Source organism: Blennius ocellaris, assembly GCF_963422515.1.
Source record: "Blennius ocellaris genome assembly, chromosome: 9".
NCBI lineage: Eukaryota > Metazoa > Chordata > Actinopteri > Blenniiformes > Blenniidae > Blennius > Blennius ocellaris.
The window spans coordinates 24,854,798-24,875,580 of NC_137658.1; the positions used below are offsets into that span (position 1 = coordinate 24,854,798).

At 42.5% G+C, this 20,783-nt stretch overlaps 1 protein-coding gene across 2 annotated transcripts in view; it reads left to right on the top strand.

Moving 5' to 3' along the window:
* Positions 1–20,783, top strand: part of pcdh19 (protocadherin 19) — a 55,546-nt gene that overhangs the window by 29,677 nt on the left and 5,086 nt on the right. For both annotated transcript variants that reach the window (XM_080502648.1, XM_080502649.1), the window contains exon 4: positions 1,083–1,255. In XM_080502648.1, the coding sequence (XP_080358774.1) occupies positions 1,083–1,255 (173 nt within the window). The remainder of the gene's footprint in view (positions 1–1,082; positions 1,256–20,783) is intronic.

A 20,783-nucleotide genomic window follows, 5' to 3' on the forward strand; every position in this document is an offset into this window, starting at 1 on the left:
CATTATGGCAATTTCCCACCCCCAAAAGATTTCCTGCATTAATGTAAACAAAGAGCATTCAAGTGTGGGCCTCTGCAGCATACTACAAAGAAATCCCCCCAGGAGCCAGTGAGCCTATGGTCTGGGACAGGTGCAATTACAGTGATAACATCAGAGAGCCAGCATTACCTCCACTGCAGTCCTCTCTCCCAGGCTTGTGAATGTGAGCTTTGGGCTGGGTAATGCAGCCACCTTGCACTGTCCTTCACTTCCTTGGCCTTTCTTTTTGTTTGCACACTTTTGTTTACTTTCATTTTCTCCTTTGTCCATGATTCCCCTTGCTTTTCCAACCTCCTGTCTTCCCTCATATGAACTCATCTGGGTTTTCTTTCTCTCCAGCAAGAAACACATGTTCATATATTCACCCCTATTTAGTGTTGTTTGTAAAGCAGAATTTGTTCCAGTGGGATGGAACTCAAATGAAGGGAAATCACGCTGTTACTGTGCAGCTGTTGATTGTGCTCCCACACCCCACCCTCTTTATTGACTGTGAGCCCCGAACAAGACAGATGCTCAGTTTGTATGCTTCCAGCGTTTCCTACATCCATCTTCCTTCCAGGAATTCCTGATTACCGCAGTATTTGTTTGATTGTAGTGAGCGGCTGCCTCCTGTTTGTTCAATGCGATGTCCTTGAAGTCAATGCATCCATCCGAAATGTCCCTCCCTGCCTGAAACGTCCCATGGCTGCCGAGCTATCCGTGATGTTAAATAAATGCTCACTTTAATCCACTGAGGACCCGATGCAGATTTAAACTTCCTTCTGTATGTCAGGTACTGAAACACAGAAGTGGCAGAGAGTCTTTGTTCTTCTGTGAGGTGTACTTACAGCAAAATAAATTACCATTCATCTGTTTTGGATTCATGAGGAAAAACTGTGTTAGAGGGCAAAGAATCCCGAGAAAACATAAAAAGAGATGTGGAGGGAAAGACTGACAGCTCGTCACCAAGCATTAGAAACACAGGGATGAACGCGAGCATGTGAGAGAAGGTGATGTGACAGTTAATCAACATTTCCCTTTCCTCCCTTCTGGCCCCCATGTAGCACATCGACATTCAAGGACCTGGAGGGGAACAGTCTGAAGGACAGCGGCCACGAGGAGAGCGACCAGACCGACAGCGAACATGATGTCCAGAGAGGACACTATGTTGACACGGCTGTCAATGACGTGCTGAACATGACTGTCCCCCCCAATGTTTGCCAGCTGCCAGACCAAGGTAAGAAAACCTGTGCTTGTGTCGGCGTGTGTGCTCTCTCTGTGTGTGTGTGTGTGTGTGTGTGTGTGTGTGTGTGTGTGTGTGTGTGTGTGTGTGTGTGTGTGTGTGCGTGTGCGTGTGTGTGTGTGCGTGCGTGCGTGCGTGCGTGCGTGCGTGTGTGTGTTTGTGTTTGAGGGATTGCGACAACATTTGCCAGTTTCAAGATAAGGCCGCTGTGTTTGTGTGCATTTGAGACTGTTTTTTATGTTTCCAGAGCATCTCTTAAGATGCATTAGGCCCACTGCAGGTCTCAAATGTGCAGGTCTGAATAACATCACAGATTCTTTTTTCTTTTTTTTGTCTTTGATGTCCTACTCGTGCCGCTAATGTGAGGGATCTCTGACATCTAAGGCTACTCTTTGATACAGGCTTAGGCAACATTATTGACTGATAGTAGCCATGTCTGTTCTTGAAGCTGGGCTGACTTCAGATGTGCTTGAATGGCAGCAATTAGGCTCACAAAGGTAGAAGGTGGAAATCTACATATCTCCATGTGCCCTCATCCATTATTCAGTGGGATCATTTAGCAGGGAATTAATGTTGATGTTTCATTTCTGACTCATCGTTTAAAAAGACATCTTCTTGGTTGGCAGAAGTCAGAGTGAGGGTCATGTTCATTCTTAACTACTGCCAGTCAGCCTGGGAAAGAGAGTGGGTCAGTAAGCACGAGAGAAAGGAGGACAAAGCAGGATAAAGCTGTCTGGGACAGATCAGGATGTTACTATATGCACCTGAGGGTATTTACTGAGCTCAAAGGAAATGCCACATGTACAGGTGCAATGGCTCAGTGGGGCACAAGAGTGTGTGAGCGTGTGTGTGTGTGTGTGTGCGTGTGTGTGTGTGTGTGTTCGTGTGTGTACTGCAGACTTGCATTAGCTGTTTCATTCAGAGTCGAGCGGACACACTGGCTGTTTCATATTAGAAGCACACTCCTGAGGACAGCATTTACAGATATCACTTGCTGTATCTGAACTTTACATCTGCTCTGTGCTCTAATTTGGGAACTTGTGCCAGATTTAGTTTACTTTTTTTTGCCCCCCTCCCCCCCAGTTAAACGCGACATCATTTGAGTGGCTTTTTCCTAACGCTGGCCTAGTATGGCTGTCTACTCTCTCCCGACTCTTTCTTCTTCTTCTGCTCTTATAGAGGAGAAATTTTAATGAGCAAGAGATAACGAAAAAGAAGCCTACTTTATAAAAATGCATAAAGGGCTGAAGATTATGTGGTTTTTTTTTTCTCATTTAATTATTTATCCATCTATTTTTATCAGTAGACTGTGAAGTGTGTGGGTGTGGTTGCAAAAAGCAGTAATAGATATGTGTAGGCTCTTTCTTGTCTGGTCGCTGGTATATCTAACTAACCAGAGACTTCACTTGGAGCAGTTAGCCTGTTGATGTTGTTTGACTGAGAAATAATAACGTTAGACATACTACATTTTATTCTAATCAAGAAATGAGCTCTGTAAATGGATGTGCCTGCTTGGCCAGTCGCTCTCATTAATGACGAGTTGACAAATAGAGATAGAAGTGTATAGGGTTGAGAAGTATGGTGACCATTAGAATGAACTTATACTGAGTGTTCCCTCTGCGGCGTCAGACGATAATGAACAATGAAAAGTGAATTTTGCTGACTATTGGTTGCCAGCTGTAATTACTTCACAACCTGCAAAAAAATCCTGTGGCTCTAAAAAATGCATACTGACAGGTCCTCTAGTAGTGGGATCTCATTATAGCAGACAATTAGAAATGATGTACATGAGGAATATTACAAGTGGGGAGAGCTCTCCGAGGCAGTTCTTTTTTTCATTAACACCACCAATGATTGTATCTGTTTCAGCAAAATGGATGCATGCCGTCTGAATGTGTAATGCAATCCCACGTTGCTGGTAAACAGAAGCCCAGGCAGTTTCAAAGCGCCGTCCTCTCTTTTGACCAGAACAAAAAGATGATCACAAAGTGTCTGTTTAGAATCACAATGTGATGACTTGGTTATTTGATTTTCAACTTGCATTTTTCTTTCAATAAGGACTGAGAAAAATGTGTTGTTGTTGTTTTTTTCAAGCCCAGTAAGAGGCTGCTCATAGCCATTAAATGAACTGACCAAGGATCACGTGCGGAAATGTAATGACATGGCAAATGAAATTGTCCCTCTATTACAATCTTGATGGTCTAATTACATAGTTTAGTGGCATGGTGGAATGGCGGTAATAGGCAGAATCAGCATGACACACAGCTGAATATTTCTCTATTCATTTATGATGATTTTCTTTTTCGTTCTCATGAGGAAAACCCTTGTCGCTCTGGCAAAAACAGAATATTTAAGGTTTGTGTATTATAAGACATAAGGACAACAAGGGACAGTCGTAAAAATCTTCGGATTTCCGTCAATATCTCAGATTCCCTTTTGCCTGAAACCTTGAAACTATTTTACAAAAAGCTAGCTTTTGTTTGAATGGTGGATTCTCACAGCTGCATCACCAAGCTAATCCAGGTTATATATATAAATGACATTGTGGTCACATGGAACATTTTGAAATTAGTTCTTTGAGGGAATTCTTTGGTAATATTTGTACTGGTGTGTGTGTGTGTGTGTGTGTGTGTGTGTGTGTGTGTGTGTGTGTGTGTTGTGTGTGTGTGTGTGTGTGTGTGTGTGTGTGTGTGTGTGTGTGTGTGTGTGTGTGCACGCAGAAGATCATCAGTCATAGACATTTTAACATGATAAAACAATAACATTTCCAAACGTACAGTACATGAGACTTTTGCACCACGACTGTACTTTTCTCTCTTGCACTGCCTTTGGACGGTGCACCTAAATTAAACCAGTCATTCTTGCTTGTTCCTGATGAGAAAATAAGTGTTAAAACTGACCTGTGTTATAGGTGTCTGCTCTCCCCTACTCTGCTGTGGTTTTACTCTGAGTACAATCTGACTGACAAAAGTCAGTTGTACTGAATGAATGGAGAATTTTTTTCCAAAAACAAATAGGCATCCTCTATAAACACCCCGCTGCTTAGATGTCTTCCGGGAGTAACTTTGTAGTATAGTGGGCCTCTCCTGCCAGCTAAAGCAGAAAACAAGTTGAGAGACTGGAATTGCCAAAGGACACCAACACTCAGTAGCAGAGGATAGAGAACCCTTGTTTTTTGTGTGTGTTTTTATTGTTCTGTTTTCTTGAGCTGTGAGAACAAAAGGAAGCTGGGAAAGGAAGGGAGGAAGGGTTAAACTCTCAGGCTTTTACAATGCAAATGTTTACCATTCCCAGCGCCACGTAAAGATGCTGTTTGCCCAAGAGACAAGACGTTGCCTTCACACAAAGACCCCGTTTCCCTGTCATCCTGCTGACTTCCATTCATGTGACGAGAATCAGCTGCTAACTAGCCCAGCACCATGTTGCAGTGGGCATATTTTCCCACTCTGAAGCAATTTATGAGTTTGATATTTGGCTCTTGTCCATCAGTTATGCTTTCGTCTTCAGGGATGCGGTTTCAGTGCTATTCATTATTCCTACACCAGACACTACCAAGGTAACTTTCAGCGAAGTGCTTGGGAGGAGATTTCAGACCTAAATCTGAGCGAATAATTCTTTGTTGAATCCCTGCCAAGAATCTAAAGAGGCGTGTGCGCTCTCTTTGAAAACCTGCCCTTAAATATCCTCACCCAGTGGATTAGATTAGGGAAGTATCTGAAGAGCAAATTACATTAAATCTCTTAAAATCTATAAAGGAACGGGTACTTTTAACATGTAATGGCTCCCTTATATCCGCCAATAGAATAAAAATGGATGATATTGCTGCAACTATAAATTGAGAAAAAGGGCTATATAAAATGAATTCTTCTCTATCTTTATAGGCATGTCTGTGAAGTTGGGGGGGGGGATTTGGTTGAAATGTGCGACATGCTAGCTTTGGCTCTGTAGAACCATTAGTGTCATGGGAGAAGTGAGGGAACAGACTCCGAGGGGGCTTGTGACAAAGGGAGCTTAATCTATTTTTTTCCAACTTCCTTTGATTGTCATAGCTCACACTTTAATTCCTCCCGGATATGGATGAGCCACGGTTTTCAGGGATTAAGATTCATGTATTGTTAAATCTCTCCAGTTATCTCTGCGGGAGGGAAAAAGAGAGCATGATGTCACTTTACAGTGTCCGATTTGTGGGTTTAGAGGTTTGTGGTGTTGGCTTTTGAATTGTTTCCAGGTCAATGTGTAAGTGTTCTTCAAATAAAATCCCTTCCTCTTAGCGCATTAGGCTCAAAGGGATCCAAGACTGCTCAATTAGCTCGAACAAGGCACAGGCCTCTTTTATTTCTGACATATTGCTTGGCCTCCACCTCTGGAGAATATCTCTCATCTATCTGTTCGCTCCCTATGGGTGTGTGCCTGAAGCTGGAGCCCAGGAATGGAAGCCCCCTCCACGGGCCAAAGATTTCTCCATATTCCCTTCTTCCATCAGCAGATCCACAGGGTTTCACTGTTCCTAATTGATTTCAACCCCCCACTCCCCACCTTTCCTTTTCCTTCTTCCCTCCCTCCATTCGTCTTTCTCATCTGATTCCATCCATCGACTGCAAACATCTTCCACCAACATTCCCAACTTTATGCCAGTCAAGCAGGTCTCTTTCCCTGTTGAATTAAAGAACGAGTAAAGGCACCTCGCATGTATCTGCTGCAAACTTGCCCTAAATTCACCGCAGGAACATCTCTAGTTTGCAGTCCTCTGATCTACTAACGGAAATGCTGACAGGTGTCAGAATGAGGAAGGCAACAGGAACAGGGCCGTGCTGACAACACGAGCTGGGTAGAGAGAGAGAGAGAGAGAGAGAGAGAGTGTGTGTGTGTGTGTGTGTGTGTGTGTGTGTGTGTGTGTGTGTGTGTGTGTGTGTGTGTGTGTGTGTGTGTGTGTGTGTGTGTGTGTGCGTGCGTGCGTGCGTGCGTGCGTGCGTGCGTGTGTGAGGGAGACAGAGATTGAGAGATGAGCTGAGAGTCTAGTAAGCAGTCTTAGCGAGGGAAAATAAAAAAGAGGAAGAGAAGAAACAATTTCTCTGACAGCAAGAAACATTTTTTTTTCGCTTCCTTGCACTCCAAGGTAGCTGTGAGTGTGCTAGAGGATGTGACTGATTCACAAACAACATTTGATTGAATTAAGCATCAAAACTCTTGTTGTGATTCAGCCTGGCAACAGCACGTGTTGCGTTATGATACTTCATGATTAGATTAACATATAAACTCCATACTGGGACCATCCATTTTGATTTTGATTTGCCTAATCTAATGGGGAGCCAGTGGAGGTAAAATGGCTGACAGTGACAAAGAGCTCGGTGCATTTTGAGCATTAAGGAAGATCGAGTGCGAACACGCGCTCAAACATGCCAGAGATCGCTCGTGAGCAGGTGTAGTCAAGTCTGTAATGAATAACCACCGTGCAGATTTCACCTTTGAGATGAAGCAACTTGAGGAAAAAGAAATGACTGAAGCGTCTTTTCAAGCTGTGTCCATCTGTGCTCATCGTTTTGCTTACAACATCGATTTGTCAGTTTTTTTCATGTAAAAATCACATCCAGCTTGATAAGAACCGAGCTCACCAATATCAATTTAGCCTATGGTGAAATAGTCTATCAAGTTAATGAAATATGTCTTTTTTCATCTCACTCACGTTCTTTATTTTTCATATGTCATAGAAAAAATAGACACTTCTTTTTTTGTGTTTGAATTCAAACAAAGAAAAAGTCCCTTGATGATATTTGTTTTCAATACTTTCATAAGTAAGCCCCCCCCTCCCAAAAAAATGTAAAATAAAAATGTTGTTACAATCATTTGCAGGCTCAAGTTAATTTCAAGCGAGAACATGTTAAAAGATGTGAAGAGGAACCAAAACGAATGTGACATATGTTTTTTTCCCTGAGAACATTTTCTCAGCATCGTCTCAAGTCGCTCTCCCTTCTCTGCAAATGCTGCGAAGACAGACTCAAACAACACTGCCTGCAAAACGGTGTCGGTTTCCAGCTCAGTCTGAAAACATATAGTGATGGTATAATGCTATAATGGCATCCCCTGAACCCGCACTCTGCCAAAGCTCTCCTGAATATACCCAGTGTGTTTAATCAGCTCAAGAGGGGACTGCTTATCTCTTTGCACTTGTCATGGATAGCGCATTGAACATATCAGAGAGAGAAATGGGAATAGTTCATTATTTTCTAGGACTCACAATGAGCCTGATGTATCTCATTGCAGGCCCTCCACTGACAGCTCATTTTCTAGACAATCCTGGCATTCAGTTCACAACGCGGCAGGGTAAGTGAGAGCGGGATAGAGGGAGGAAACACAGAGGCAGGGAGAAAATAGGGCTCTGGATCTCCATTGCTTATTCATAACACTGTGGCATGCTAGGTGTGTTAATAATCTCCGCAGAAACCAAGTGAATCACAGTTGTTTGTTGAACACCTAGCCAAGCTGGGCCCCAATCGACGGCAGATGGGAAAACAGGGGGATCAGGATGATCCCAGACAGAGGGAGGGAGATTAAGAACAGGTAATGTGCAGAAGTTGATGGGGGCCGAGTGTGTATTAAAGAGAGGAGAGAGTACCTGAATTTTAAATCTGTATGAGAGTGTACAGAGTATATTGAGTGTCTGTGCGTGTGGCAGCCGAGTGTGTGTCTTTAAAGGTTAATCAGAGAAGGAGTGGGAAAGAGAGAGAGAGAGAGATAAAGAGATGGCACAGGAGAGAAATGGTATGGGCAGGAGGGGGGAAACAGTGTGAAATTCAAGAAGCAGAGCTGCTGCTTTGTCTCCAGTCCGCCCGCCTTTTGTGGCTCTGATTGATTTGGGTTCTTGTCTGAGGAGCTGAGGCGGCAGCCATTTTTCTAACGCACCATTGTGTTTTTAATTCCTTGAGGTCACAGCATGGACACAACATCTACTCCACAGTAATACAAAGCAAGCAGTAATAGGGCCATGGGTTCAAAACAGATGGCCGAGTGACCGGAGGGGCTGCAGACCCATTCGTACTGAAATCACAAACTCCTAATGGGTTTATCTGAGTGTAGTTACTTGTATAAAATGTAACTTATTCCCATTGTTAATATTAATAGAACTGTTATGATACAATGTGACCACTACCATCTTACTAAAAGTTGTTTGTTTTTTTTGCGCATAATGTCAAATTACATTGCTCTTATCTTTCAAGAGCAGAAAAAACATGAGAAGTGAAAATAAATCAGGACAAAATAAACTTTTGAGATGATTGAGTAAATGTCAAGTTATGTACTTAGAAATATGAAAAAGCATAAAGAAAGAAAACCCCTGCTTTGCATCTGAAGGCCTTCACGTGTGGAGTTTGCACGTTCTCTCTGTTTCTACGCTCCAGAAATCCAAAAACAGCTTGTCCTAGAATTATCAAACTTTCTACATCCCCTCCACAGATTCAAAGGATAAACTTATCCTCCGTTTCTGTGTTCAGCACGAGTTAAAATATTCATACTGTTACTGTAGATGTACCCTGACAATGATTCTGTGCCACGAGTTCATCGTGAGGGTTTTGTTATGGACAGTTGATCGTCATCTGAACACGATAAAACATCCTGCAGTGACGATCTTATCTTCGTAATGTGAATTCAGCATACACACAGATTAACAAAGACTACCTTCTGTGGCAATGCTTTTCTATTTATTTATTTATTTTTGTGAACATCTTGCTATGTTGTGAGGGCATGTGAGCAAATTAAAAAGGTACAACGAGCCAGAGGAAACTGTACAAATACAGCACCTCATTGAGTGTGCTGATGCATGTTTGTTGTAATTTTAGATGTGAAGTCACGGTTATAGAAGCAGTCCTCCCACGGGCAACGGCATCAGTCATTTGGGGAAACACACCCAGCAAATATTGTTTCAACCCTCCTTTATGTTCAAGCGACAATACCCTCTAGTCGAAGTAGTAATTCAGCAGGAAGAAAGGAGACGGTCAGGTGGTGTTATTGTTGAGCAAATTCTGAGGTGGGAGGAGATGGAGGTCGAACCATCAGATGTTTCGAGGGCGTATTTGTCCACTATATTGTCACTGTAAACATGTTAAGTAAATGCCTTTTATCCAGTCTTAAACGCTTTGTGTTGAACCATATCTGCACTGCACGATTGACATTCTTTCACAGTGGAATATGTTTGGGAAGAATGGAAAGATTCATTAGGAAATCCCTATAACTAGCTGTGCTTTGTCATTTAAATGAAGGACTTGACAAACAGTTGTGAATTACATTACTGTCAACCCTCATTTGGGGCACTGACATGGTTTTTTTGAATGCTCCATGTCCAGCCCTCTTTTGAACATCCTAATTCTGAGATTTAGTGGAAATGAGGCAGCGTGACCACCGTGTTAGTGCTGATCGCTGCTGTTCAGCTAAGAGAGAGATGTTGTTATGGCAAGGCTGAGGGAAAGCATGCCCACCTGATTAGCTATTGTCATCTGTCGTGTCAGGAATGCAATTTCAGCACGCAACAGTATTGTCGGCCACCAGAACCACTCTGCGCCAAGGACAGAAAATAGCCCGTTGAAACTCCAGAGTAGCTCCTGCTCCTCTGTTGAAAACTCAAGTCCCTGTCGTGACACTGCTCTTTTAGAAAAGCATGGCTTACCACAGCCTTGTTGCTGAAATAGTTTGACTCTTGACCATGTGGTGTAAACAACCTGATGAGGACATACTATACACGTAGACCAACTCAAAGGAGCCTCGGTGTGTGGCTGGCAGTGGGCAGGATAGTCAAGGAGTCACTGCCAAAGCCAGGCTTGTATTACAGGGATCCCAGGATATCAGACACCAGGCGGCCTGTGCTCCCTCCAGGCAGGGCAGTCTGGCAGCTGGCCCATAGCCCAGATAGCTATAATCAGCTCCGTTACCTGTAGCACTGACTCCTATTTAGGAGCCCTCATAGAGGAACTATTGGACACTGCAGGGATTAAGGATGTTGTGAAATTCAAGGGTAGTACATACAGCATGCTGTTGCACATGATATAGCTCCACCTGCAACAGGCGCACAGGTTGTGCATACTGCAGCGCATTCATAACGGCACGCCACACAAACATGCAGTGAATGGGGAGAGATTTTCTGGGCATTATGCGTCTTGGCACAAGGCATTTGTTTTATCTTCTCCCTCTGTGAAAGGAAAGATTAAGAATATACTCTGCTCTGTTTAAGGGGAAAATCAGCTGTCTTCTGACAAGTACATTGTAGCCCGCAGTTTTCTGTCCAGAATATAAAGAGACATTTATCACTGCAGCTGGGGTAAGGGAGGAAGAGACGGAGAGGGGGGTCTCCTGTGCTGCAGCGATGTGCGTTTCTTTTTTTAACCCCTATTACTTCCTTTCTGTGGGAAAAAAACACTACACCTCCATCCGCTATAATCCATTTGAGATTTCCTGTTTTTTTTTCTTTTATGTTACTGTCTGCCTGCACGAATGCCTTCCCCATCACCAGCCTATTTTTTTTTTCTTTATCTTAGTTTTCATCACCTTGGTTCTCCTGCAACATTATAACTCAGATGGAATATGTAGCAGGGATATGTAAAGTTATGTCGTCCTCCTCAGTTGTGGCAACAAAAGGTTACTACCTCAGGCAGAGAGCTGTAATATTTCCATATTTTGCTCTGCTCATGTATATTCAGTGAGAATGATTTATTCTGTAACATTTTAAAGTCGTTGGAAACCTGAATTATGCTGGCGGAGACTCTACACATGCTGTAAAACATGGCATGGCACAGTGTGCTCATTGGATTTGTGCTAAGCAGAAGTTAACCAGAGGTTAAACAGAAGTCTAGCAAACCACCTCTATCATCACTGTCATCCATTCACCAATTAGTGTCAGTTTCTCCCTCACTGTCCCCCACATGACCTTGCACAGATGAGATCAGTATGTTGTAATTCAACATTTTAAGTCTGCCTGAATTGTGGGAGGCACCTTGCGGCTGCTCGTGACCCAGATTATAAACTATTGATGAGAGCGAAAGTAACGGAGATGCAAGGCCCGCTGAGGTGTGTGCAGACCTGGAGAGCCTCCCCGTCTGTTCCTTGCCCACCAGTTTCCACTGAACCGTACATGCATTTCATCTTTCAACACATCTTCATATTTCTGAGACTCTGACTTTTAATCCTCCGCGCTGTGTTTATTCTTTTCCCTGTGAATAAATACGCACGCTCGTAATTTAGAGTAAAGAAAGCACATATTGCAACTGATCCTAGCCGGGTCCTCTTACTTGCAGAAAGAGCAAATTGTAATATGCATAGCCTGAACACCACATCAACTTTACTAGTCAATATGAATTACTACGCTGTACACACAGTGTACCCTGCTTGTTTTGACTGGGTTCATTTGTGAAAAAGGTCAAGAGCTGAGCAGGATTCAGAGTGGTGTTTCCACATCATGGCATAGCTGCCGGTGGTGCATAATCAAATTAAAGTATATTCATCAGCATTGAAAAACATTCACAATGCTTCCTCTATTTTTATATTGCATGGCTAAGTAGTTCCTTTAGGCTACAACATATCTTTCTGGGCATTAACCTAATTATCATCTCACATTAGTTTATTATGTAAAATCAGGTTAGTGCGAAACATATGATTACTGCATTGACTGTTAATTGAGTTTTTTCAGAGAAATAATGTTATATTGGTCAAGAAAATGCTTTCGTGTTGTTGTCTACATATACGTGGGAATAAATGAAGAACATATCTCATCCTGTGGATGTGTATTGCCAGTGAAATGTGACTTTTCTAACCCCTCACCTTCATAAAGGTGAGGATTAAAGATAATGAGAGAGGTTGGCTGTTAAGTTTAATGGTGGACAGGAAGATCTCAGAATGGCACTTTTTAATGATGTGCCTCTTCTCATGCAGCGCTCGTTAAAGATGAGGCCAGAATGCAGGGATAGGACAGGGAGGGGACTGTGGCCAGAGACTTCACATCCCCCCCCCGGTCCTCTACAAGACGTGCGACGGGGGTCTCGGGCTCCTTTGTGTGCGAAGGACCCCGCACTGCTTCTGTCTTCAGCTCACATTAGCATCAGAAAATAAATAAAGCAAGCAATCAGGCCGTGACCTCAGACCCCCACAGCCATCACCCCGCCTTCCTTCTCCTCTGCTGCACTTTACATAGCTTTAACTGGCTTGGAGTTGCAACTGAATGTCGAGGTTGGTGTTTGGCTTTACCACAGGGCCGGTTGTTCGTCAGCTGTCTCCAGAGAAAAGGAACTCAGGGATGTAGAGGAGTGAGGGAATTGGATCTTTGACACCTGCCACTTCCACTCTGCTGCACCTTGCTCCCTTGCCACACATAAGGAGTTTTCATGTCACAGCTCAGCATGTTATCATGAGTGGGCACAGAGCTTGAGAAATCCAATTACTACCACTGTGTCAGACCCCTGCCATCATCCTTATGCATGCTATAGTCATGTTCCTCAAATCAGAGAAGATGTGCCTATTAGTTCCTTCTCTTTTCTTCAGACCAGTCTCCCACCTCCATTTCAAGCTGTGTGTCTTAGATACGAGCTGCAGCTCCTCTCACGGACTGCCTCGCTACTGACAATCCTCTATATAGACTGGTGGGTGGCTAATGCTACAGACACTGGTCCTGACTGTCTCATATTAAGTGATATCATGGTGAAGACCTCACTGTGGTGTGCAATGGAGAACCTGGAAGAGAATCAGCATGCCTCCCAGATGCCAAACAGATTGGCCTTCACGTCGAAGAAATAGAAAGCACAGCCTTCTCACACTTTGATAGAAAGTGTGAGAAGGCCTCCTTCTTGATTTTCCTTCACCCAGTGGGTGTAAGTCTAATGCATCACCACACAATGGGAGCCTCACAGTGTTTCTCTTGTTTCTTTTATTTGTTGCTCATCCCTAAATGACGCTGTCTGTCCAGTGCAGTGGGAAGCAGGAGGATAGTATTTTCAAGCCATGATCTGTTGCCCAAGGTGGCCCACACCTCCTCTTTCTCTATATGTCTCTGCGCACTGAGCCAAGCTCGCCTATCACGCTACATATCACCACAAGTGTTGTGGTATAGCGTCTCGTCTTTAAAGCCGTCGAGAAAAAGGCACAAGTAGAATTCTTTAAAAGGGAGGGAAGAAAAATTATGACATGACAGAGTTGGAGCCATACTGGTGTCTCTGTGACAAGATGAAATGGAATATAAAAACACATAGTCCTGGCTAACACAAAGTGAACATGACTGAATGAGAAGCTACATTATATTAATAATGTAAGGTCGCTCTTTTGAGACAAATCAGAAGCTCAGAGAGGGAGAAGAAATCCTCAGATGTTGGTTTGCTGCCCGGTGTGCCGTCCACATTTGTTTGGCCATGATGACAAGTGCTGACATATTGTGTTTATTTCATATGGATAAAGGAAAAAGGAGGGAGAAGTAATCAGCAAGCAAAAAGTTCTAGAAATGCTTCTTTCTGGCAGATGAGTGAGAATATAATGGTTTCTCTGCCTGGGCTGTTTATTGGTTATAGATTTTAAAAAGCCGACAATACTTTTCCACCTAAAGTGATTAGTTGTGGTTTGACACAAGCATTGTTTTCCATCTTCCAGTGTAATATTTCTTTGACAGCTGTGCTTGCTATTTCTCCTCTGCCAAGTTTGCTCAATCCTTTCATCTATAAAAGAAGTATATTCAAGCTAATTTACTCCAGAATGAGATGAAGTGACCTCAGTTTTTTTCCTCCTTCAGTTTTGTCATCAGTGATCACAATCCAAAGTGCTCCTATCCTGAAGCCAAATCTCCGATTGCTCTTCATCTCCGCTCATCATATAGCATTCCTCCACCCCCACCGAACCCCCCCATTCATGGATGTAATTTAAGAGTCTCTTTCAGCCCCCTTGTTTCTCTCAGACTCAAGGGTTTAGGAGGAAATTAGCTTGCTAGTTCGGTCAAGCTTAAACACAGAAATGCTGCAGTTCTTCTGGTGTATTTAAAGATGTCCTCTACCGATACATTGTCGAGGAAACGAGCCAAGCAAACGCGGGCAGGCCTTGCAAATGGGACGCCAGCAGCCTGCTGTGCTGAGTGTAGAGAGTGCACTGTATTGTTGTTGTGGGCCCCGGGCGCCAGAGCACAGGTTAATTTGTAGCTCATCATTAGAAGGGCAATTTGGATGCTCACAATTGACAAGGGTGATATTTGCTGCACCATTATGGCAAAGTACATCACATCACAGTAGATCACAATACTGGTAATATGTGAGTAATGCATATGATCATTGATAGAATCAGTTTGTGGCATTTATAGCCTGGTGTTAATGACTATATATGTTATTGAAGCCATAAAAAAGAGGGGGGGGGGGGCAACCCTTATAGTGTCACAGATTGTAATACGAGCATATTGTTCATTATAAAAGGGTTTATAGCGGAGAATGTTGGGAAGGTCAAGAACTTTGTAGGGTGATAACGAGACAAAAGTCGCACCAAATATATGGAGAATGTAGTTTGCAATTCACATTGGAAATTGTTTCATGCAGAAATGCAGTGACTCTTCTTAATATGGAAACGCCCCCCCCATTAAAAAAAAAGACAAAAAGTGATTGTCACATCTATCTTCTTTTCTCTGATCCTGATGTTCCCACCCTCTAAAATCCAATTTTTTAGTGGAAATACTTCAAATTAGGAGAACAAAATGAGCTCAAGTTTCAGTTTAATTTTGAATTTAATTGCATTTTCTTCATCTTGTATCCGTCACATTTAGAAATTACTGTCCCTTTCATACTTCTAACCCAAAGATGAATTTTCTTCGATGAAATACATCACTGAATTACATCCCTAATTAGTTTTTCTTGGAAATGTTATACATGGCCACAAAAATATGTAGTTTACTACCATAAAGTAATTAAGCTACTTTCTTGTTCCACTGACAGTGATATGGATGAGATCATTATTTTTCAGTGGAGGAATCTACTTTTTTATTATGAGTTCTTTTGAAATGTGTTCAGATCAACTTTATGTAATCAAACAAACGCTTAATGACCTTTCTCCTATCATCTTTGCAGCATGTGTGAGGGAAATGTGACTATTTATTCACTGGGTTTCCATTCTTTCATGAGATTTGTTTTTAGTCTCAATGTTTACCTTTTATTTTTTTAGTTACTTAATGGCTCCACATCTCAAAAACCTGTGAAATACAATTTTAGAAATGTACAACTCAGTTAGGAAAAGAAATGGTTCGTGTATAGAACATTATAGCTCCTGAATGAAAATATGTAAAGATAAGTAAAACTCTGGTGATTCCACACAATCTGACCAGTATTGACACAATCTGTTTCGCATCCTGATTTGAAAGTGTTTCAGCTGCTGCCTTCGGAGGTTGTCACATTGATTTGGTGCAAGTTTTTCTCTGGATGCTGCTTCTGATGCAACCTGAGCAGTTGGAGTTCAGGACCTTACACAGGGAGTGACCGTGGTGACCCCTGGGCATTGGGATTCAAACCAGCTGAACATGTGGTCACAAGCTTGCCTCCTTAACCCCTTGGCTACCAGTGCCCCCTTTCTACATTTACAGGAAGTATTTCAGTGGCTGGTAAAGAACTCATCCATACATCTGCATGTTATTAGATTGTTTGTGTTTGAGTTCATTGTACTGAGGCCTATCTAAAGAATCCTCTTTATGACTTTCCCACCACAGTTCACCCTTGTGCAACCAGGCTTAGCTCTTTATTCCTTTCTGTCTGGGTTAAATCCAGTTCATGCAGCCTATTAAAGGTAGTTAAATGGTCACTGACTCAAACCAAGGCATACATTTTGATTCCGACTTGTCTATAAACCCACAGATCACACCAGACCTGACCATTGTAAATCCTGCCTCTCTAAGTGTTGCATGTGTCATGATAGAAGTCAAGCGCAATGCTTTTAGAGCCTCAGAAACTGATGGTAAGACACTGCATCATCTGGGAAGCAGTCATGTTTGGAGCAGGGCATTATATATTGAAAGAATCCTCTCAGTAAAATCGGTTTCCAGGGCATTTATACCCCCATCCCCCCTCCCACCCCGACTCCGTATGTCATCATGACAACTAGTTTGCATCATTTCCACGACATCAAACAGTCCACTGGCTAGTGGTCCTCCTTTTGAACAAACAGTGCTCAGCGATGACATAGTGATTTATAAAACAGCGTAGCGATTGGTTTTTTTCCTCCCGCTGCTGTTACACAGCTGTTAAACAGATGCTGTTTGTACCAATTTAGAAGCTAGTGCATTGTTTGTCAACACCACTTTGGAAATTCATTCTTTATACCAGGACCCATTATAGCAAGCTTTGGCTCTGCTGGATGGTCCAACAGCGAGGGAAGGGAGCATACAGTGCAAGCAAACATTTGTGGAATTTGACCTGAACTGTTGTTTGCCTTTAAAACAAATATTAACGAACACTTGCAAATGCGTCAGTCTGAGTCAAAGTTGTGTTGGCTTGCCATTTCACGTCAGCTTTTTGGAGGATGCACGCAGGCCTGGTGAATGTGACAAGTTGTCAGACATTTTGCATGGCTGGGTGGACCAGACAGTGGATTTGTTCTTGATAAATTGACTGCTGCTAATACTCAAAAATAGAATCATGACCACATGAACCTCTGACTTCACGAGCCAGTACTAACAAGGCCGCCCAGCGTGTCTCATTTTCCCCACAATTAATGTTTGACTGGAAGAATTGAAGGAAATCTAGTCAGATAGGCAGAAACGGGTCGGAGAGAGTTTTGGGTGAGGGATTCATTTAATTACATCAATGTACGTGAGACAGCAGTACTGATTAGATGAGAGCAGAGGACAGAAGGAGGAGACGCATAAAGGATGGCCTTGTGCAGGAAGCTGCGAGGAATGAATCCGGAGGTTTCGAGGGGGGATAGCTTGATGTGACTGAACCAGATGCTGTGGGGAGAAGGAGACGACTCGGTGCTGTGCAGAGAATGATGGCTTGCGTGGCGCAGTAAGGGTGCCCCTCTACTGTTTGTAAAAACAAGACCATCACACTCCATCTTGCCGCTCCCGCAGGAGCCAAGCCTCCAGGCTGATTTATGGCCCACAGACTGAATTGGCTGGCTGGGATGACAGCAGTGCTTGGACTCTCCCCGGTGAGTAGTGTAGGAGGCTGCTTGGCCCGGCTTCAGCCTCAGCTGGCCGTAGAACTGTCCTCCGCTGTAGTCAGGACTGACTCGATGTTAAGCCTCATTCCCAGAGTTCAGATCAGACAGGGCAAAGCCTGTTAGGTCTTGAGCATGCTTTGGAGTCTGAGCAGCAACCACAGACAGTCGCCCTCTATTCTGCTGGTTTCTGATTCCCACCCTCCCTTGTGTTACTTTCATCAGCTTCTGCATCACAGCCTCCATCAAGACTCCGTAGTAACAATTTAGATTTAATCAATCTTTGCCATGTGACTGCCAAGATGGAAAATTAATATGGAACACAATTAGAAAACAGCCATCTCACCGTCAAAGATACTCTACAATATCAGGATGAGAGCAGAAAAGTGGGCGACATTTCACCAGCAAATGAAAAGCATCTTTTCACCACTCAGACATGGCAGGCATTGTTATCCATTTTCAGAAAACCTCCCCAGGGCTGTGGTCACATTTGTGTAACTTCCCTATCAAAACCAGTAGATTTCAACGTTGAAACCAAGTTCAAAGCATAAAAACAGAGTTGCTGTTTACTGTTTCACTCAACAAAGCTGAATAATTGTCTTTTCAGAATTGAGATAGACGAGGCTCTATCGTTTGTCGTTTTAATGGGCTTTAATATCAAAGGCAGTGAGGAAACAACAAGAAAGCAAGAGAAATCAAAGGCAATCTCTAAAACCTGGGCTGGCCACGAGAAAAATATACCTTGGTTTAAATTGTCCTAAATTGTATTCTTTCATACCAGCAACATCACAGGAAGATGTACATTACCTGTGACTGTCTGTCTGTGTATCTGTTTTCATGTGACAAACAGAATCAGGACAGTTATTGTTGCCGCCACAAAAACAATTGTCAGCATACAGAGAAAATACAAAAAGTGGTTGAAGCCAAAAGTGGCAGATATTCTTTCTCAAATGATTTATCGTGCCAAGCTGCTGCTCCAAATTCTTTTTAGGGTTCACCGTGCTGCAAAACCAAACTGACTGAATCGTGTCATACTCCAAGTCCCCAACGCCTTGTGGTTCCAGTTCAAAGAAGAAATACTGAATGAAAATCGGTTCACCTGAAACTGGGTTCAGATCCTGTCTGCAGCCCCTTAAATCTGGTCCACCAACTTTTTGTGGCTGCGCACTCTCATTTTACATGATGACATCATGGCTTTAAACATCAAGGCTGTGTGCGCTACTTTTCGGAGGAATAAGCATCCACGTTTTCCAAGCCAGACTCTTAGTGTTTGCCAAACAGAACAAAATAGCTGGCAAAAATTCCAAGAGTTTTACAGGGAGTTACCGCTCTCTCTCTCTCTCTCTCTCTCTCTCTCTCTCTCTCTCTCTCTCTCTCTCTCTCTCTCTCTCTCTCTCTCTCTCTCTCTCTCTCTCTCTCTCTCTCTCTCTCTCTCTCTCTCTCTCTCTCTGAATGCATTTCTTTTGCATCAGAGAATTTTAAACTTTTGCTGATTCCACTCTTTTTGTTGCATGAGCAGCAAACAAATAGCACCTGCAGCTGTACAATATGAAGGGATCATTACATGTAGTGCACAAGGGTAAATTGAGCAATGAGCTTGTCAGGTTGTGGGATTCCCACGCTGGAGTTAAAGATCTCTGCTGTAGCTCAAAAGTTCAGACGCCTTCATCTGACTGAGGGAAAAGAGATGAGACCGAATCTGCTGCTGGCAGATGCAGAGACAAAATGGCAGTGAACCTGTGGGTTTTCTGGATGTGCTGATGCAAAGTGATGCTATTCCAGGTAACGACAAACAGAAGAATCATGGACACCGCCACAAGGAGGATTTGGCTTTTTTGTTTGAAGTGGTACATCAGTGTGTACACATCCAAAGAGTTCCCGAGTGACTTTACTGACCCGTTGACCTCAGTTCATTACTAAAGTGCAGTGTGTCTAATTTATCAAATTTATATTTAAATTATATTATAAATAATAGTTATAAAATGCTGTCATACTGACGTGTGTTTTAATGCCCCGCTACATCAGATTGTATTGTGATTTTTAAATGCACAAGCATCTTTTGCCCCCGTCAGTAATTAATTGCCATTAAAACGTGGATCGGAAATGTTCCCAGTGACATCCTGCTCCGTGCTGTACTGTATTTTAAGTCTGTTCCTGGAAGTGATTGGCAAGCTTATTTCCCTGATGACTTTGAATACACATTCACTGCAGGAGGTGCCTTCACTGTCTTTTATTCTCCTTGTGTTGACTTCAAAAGTTAAAGTGCAGCTGTAAAAGCCTTTAATTTATCTCATATCATTGCAGATTTCTTTTCTTTTTTTTCAAGATGGGATGAGATTATCTTCTGTCAAAAGTCGATGGCCTGTAATTTTTTTATTTAAATTTGGGTCCCGTCTTTTTTTTTTTTTTTTTGCTGGTCTTTCAGAGTAACATCTGCGTTTTATGAAGCTCTAAGCAGAAGCAGGATGTGTGACTGTTAATAGCACTTGGCTTTCATAACAATGTCATTTATTACCCAGTTGCTCTCCCATAGACCCCTAAAAGAAAGCCGAGGAAAATGACATTCACTGCATATGCATGCTCTGCTAAAGAGACAGCATACAACTTGTGTGTATTTCTTTGTGCCTCAAGGCTTTTCATGCCTTAGAAAATGCCTTAGGCTATAGAAATAAGCCAAAGTGTTTGGAGGAAATTGCATTCATTACAGAGACGCTTGTAAATTTTTAATCAGCTGAGAAAAAGAAGCACTTTGTCAGAAATGTCAAACAAATTTTGGGGAGAAATTTCAGAGTATGAAATATAGCGCTGGCATTTGTATTACAGTGTTTGAATGCTTGCTATGTGCAAAAGGCTCAATATGAGGTAATACTTAAATGTAGTGTGTCCAAATCTACTTTACGTAGCCACGCGAGCTGAAAAATTGACAACTTAATGCAGCTTTATTGTTAGTAATCTGTCAAAAGAAAAGCCACCAAAAGGGTACATTTAGTGGTCGCAAAGGATTTAGAAAATAATAAAACCAGGGATTTAAAAAGGCTTTCGGAGGGCTGTTGCATTGGACAATGTAATCAGGTCTTTTCAACTCTATTCACTTATTTATTTATTTATTTTTTATTCATCACTCTTCATCATTTTTCTGGTACCTGGTAAAGATGTTGTGTTGTGATTGCATTCTGATTGGATATGTTTAAACAAAACCCTCACTTTCATGCCTTTTGCCTTCTTGATTTCCGCAGTTCCCCAGATTTTTACTTTACAGTGCTTTTATAAAACAGCCTATTTATGCCGTGTTTTGCATAATATGGTTATCATGAAATGTTGTACAAATTCAAATTCTGAGACAATAAATTGTGCGTGTTGTTTATGTGGACTACATGGA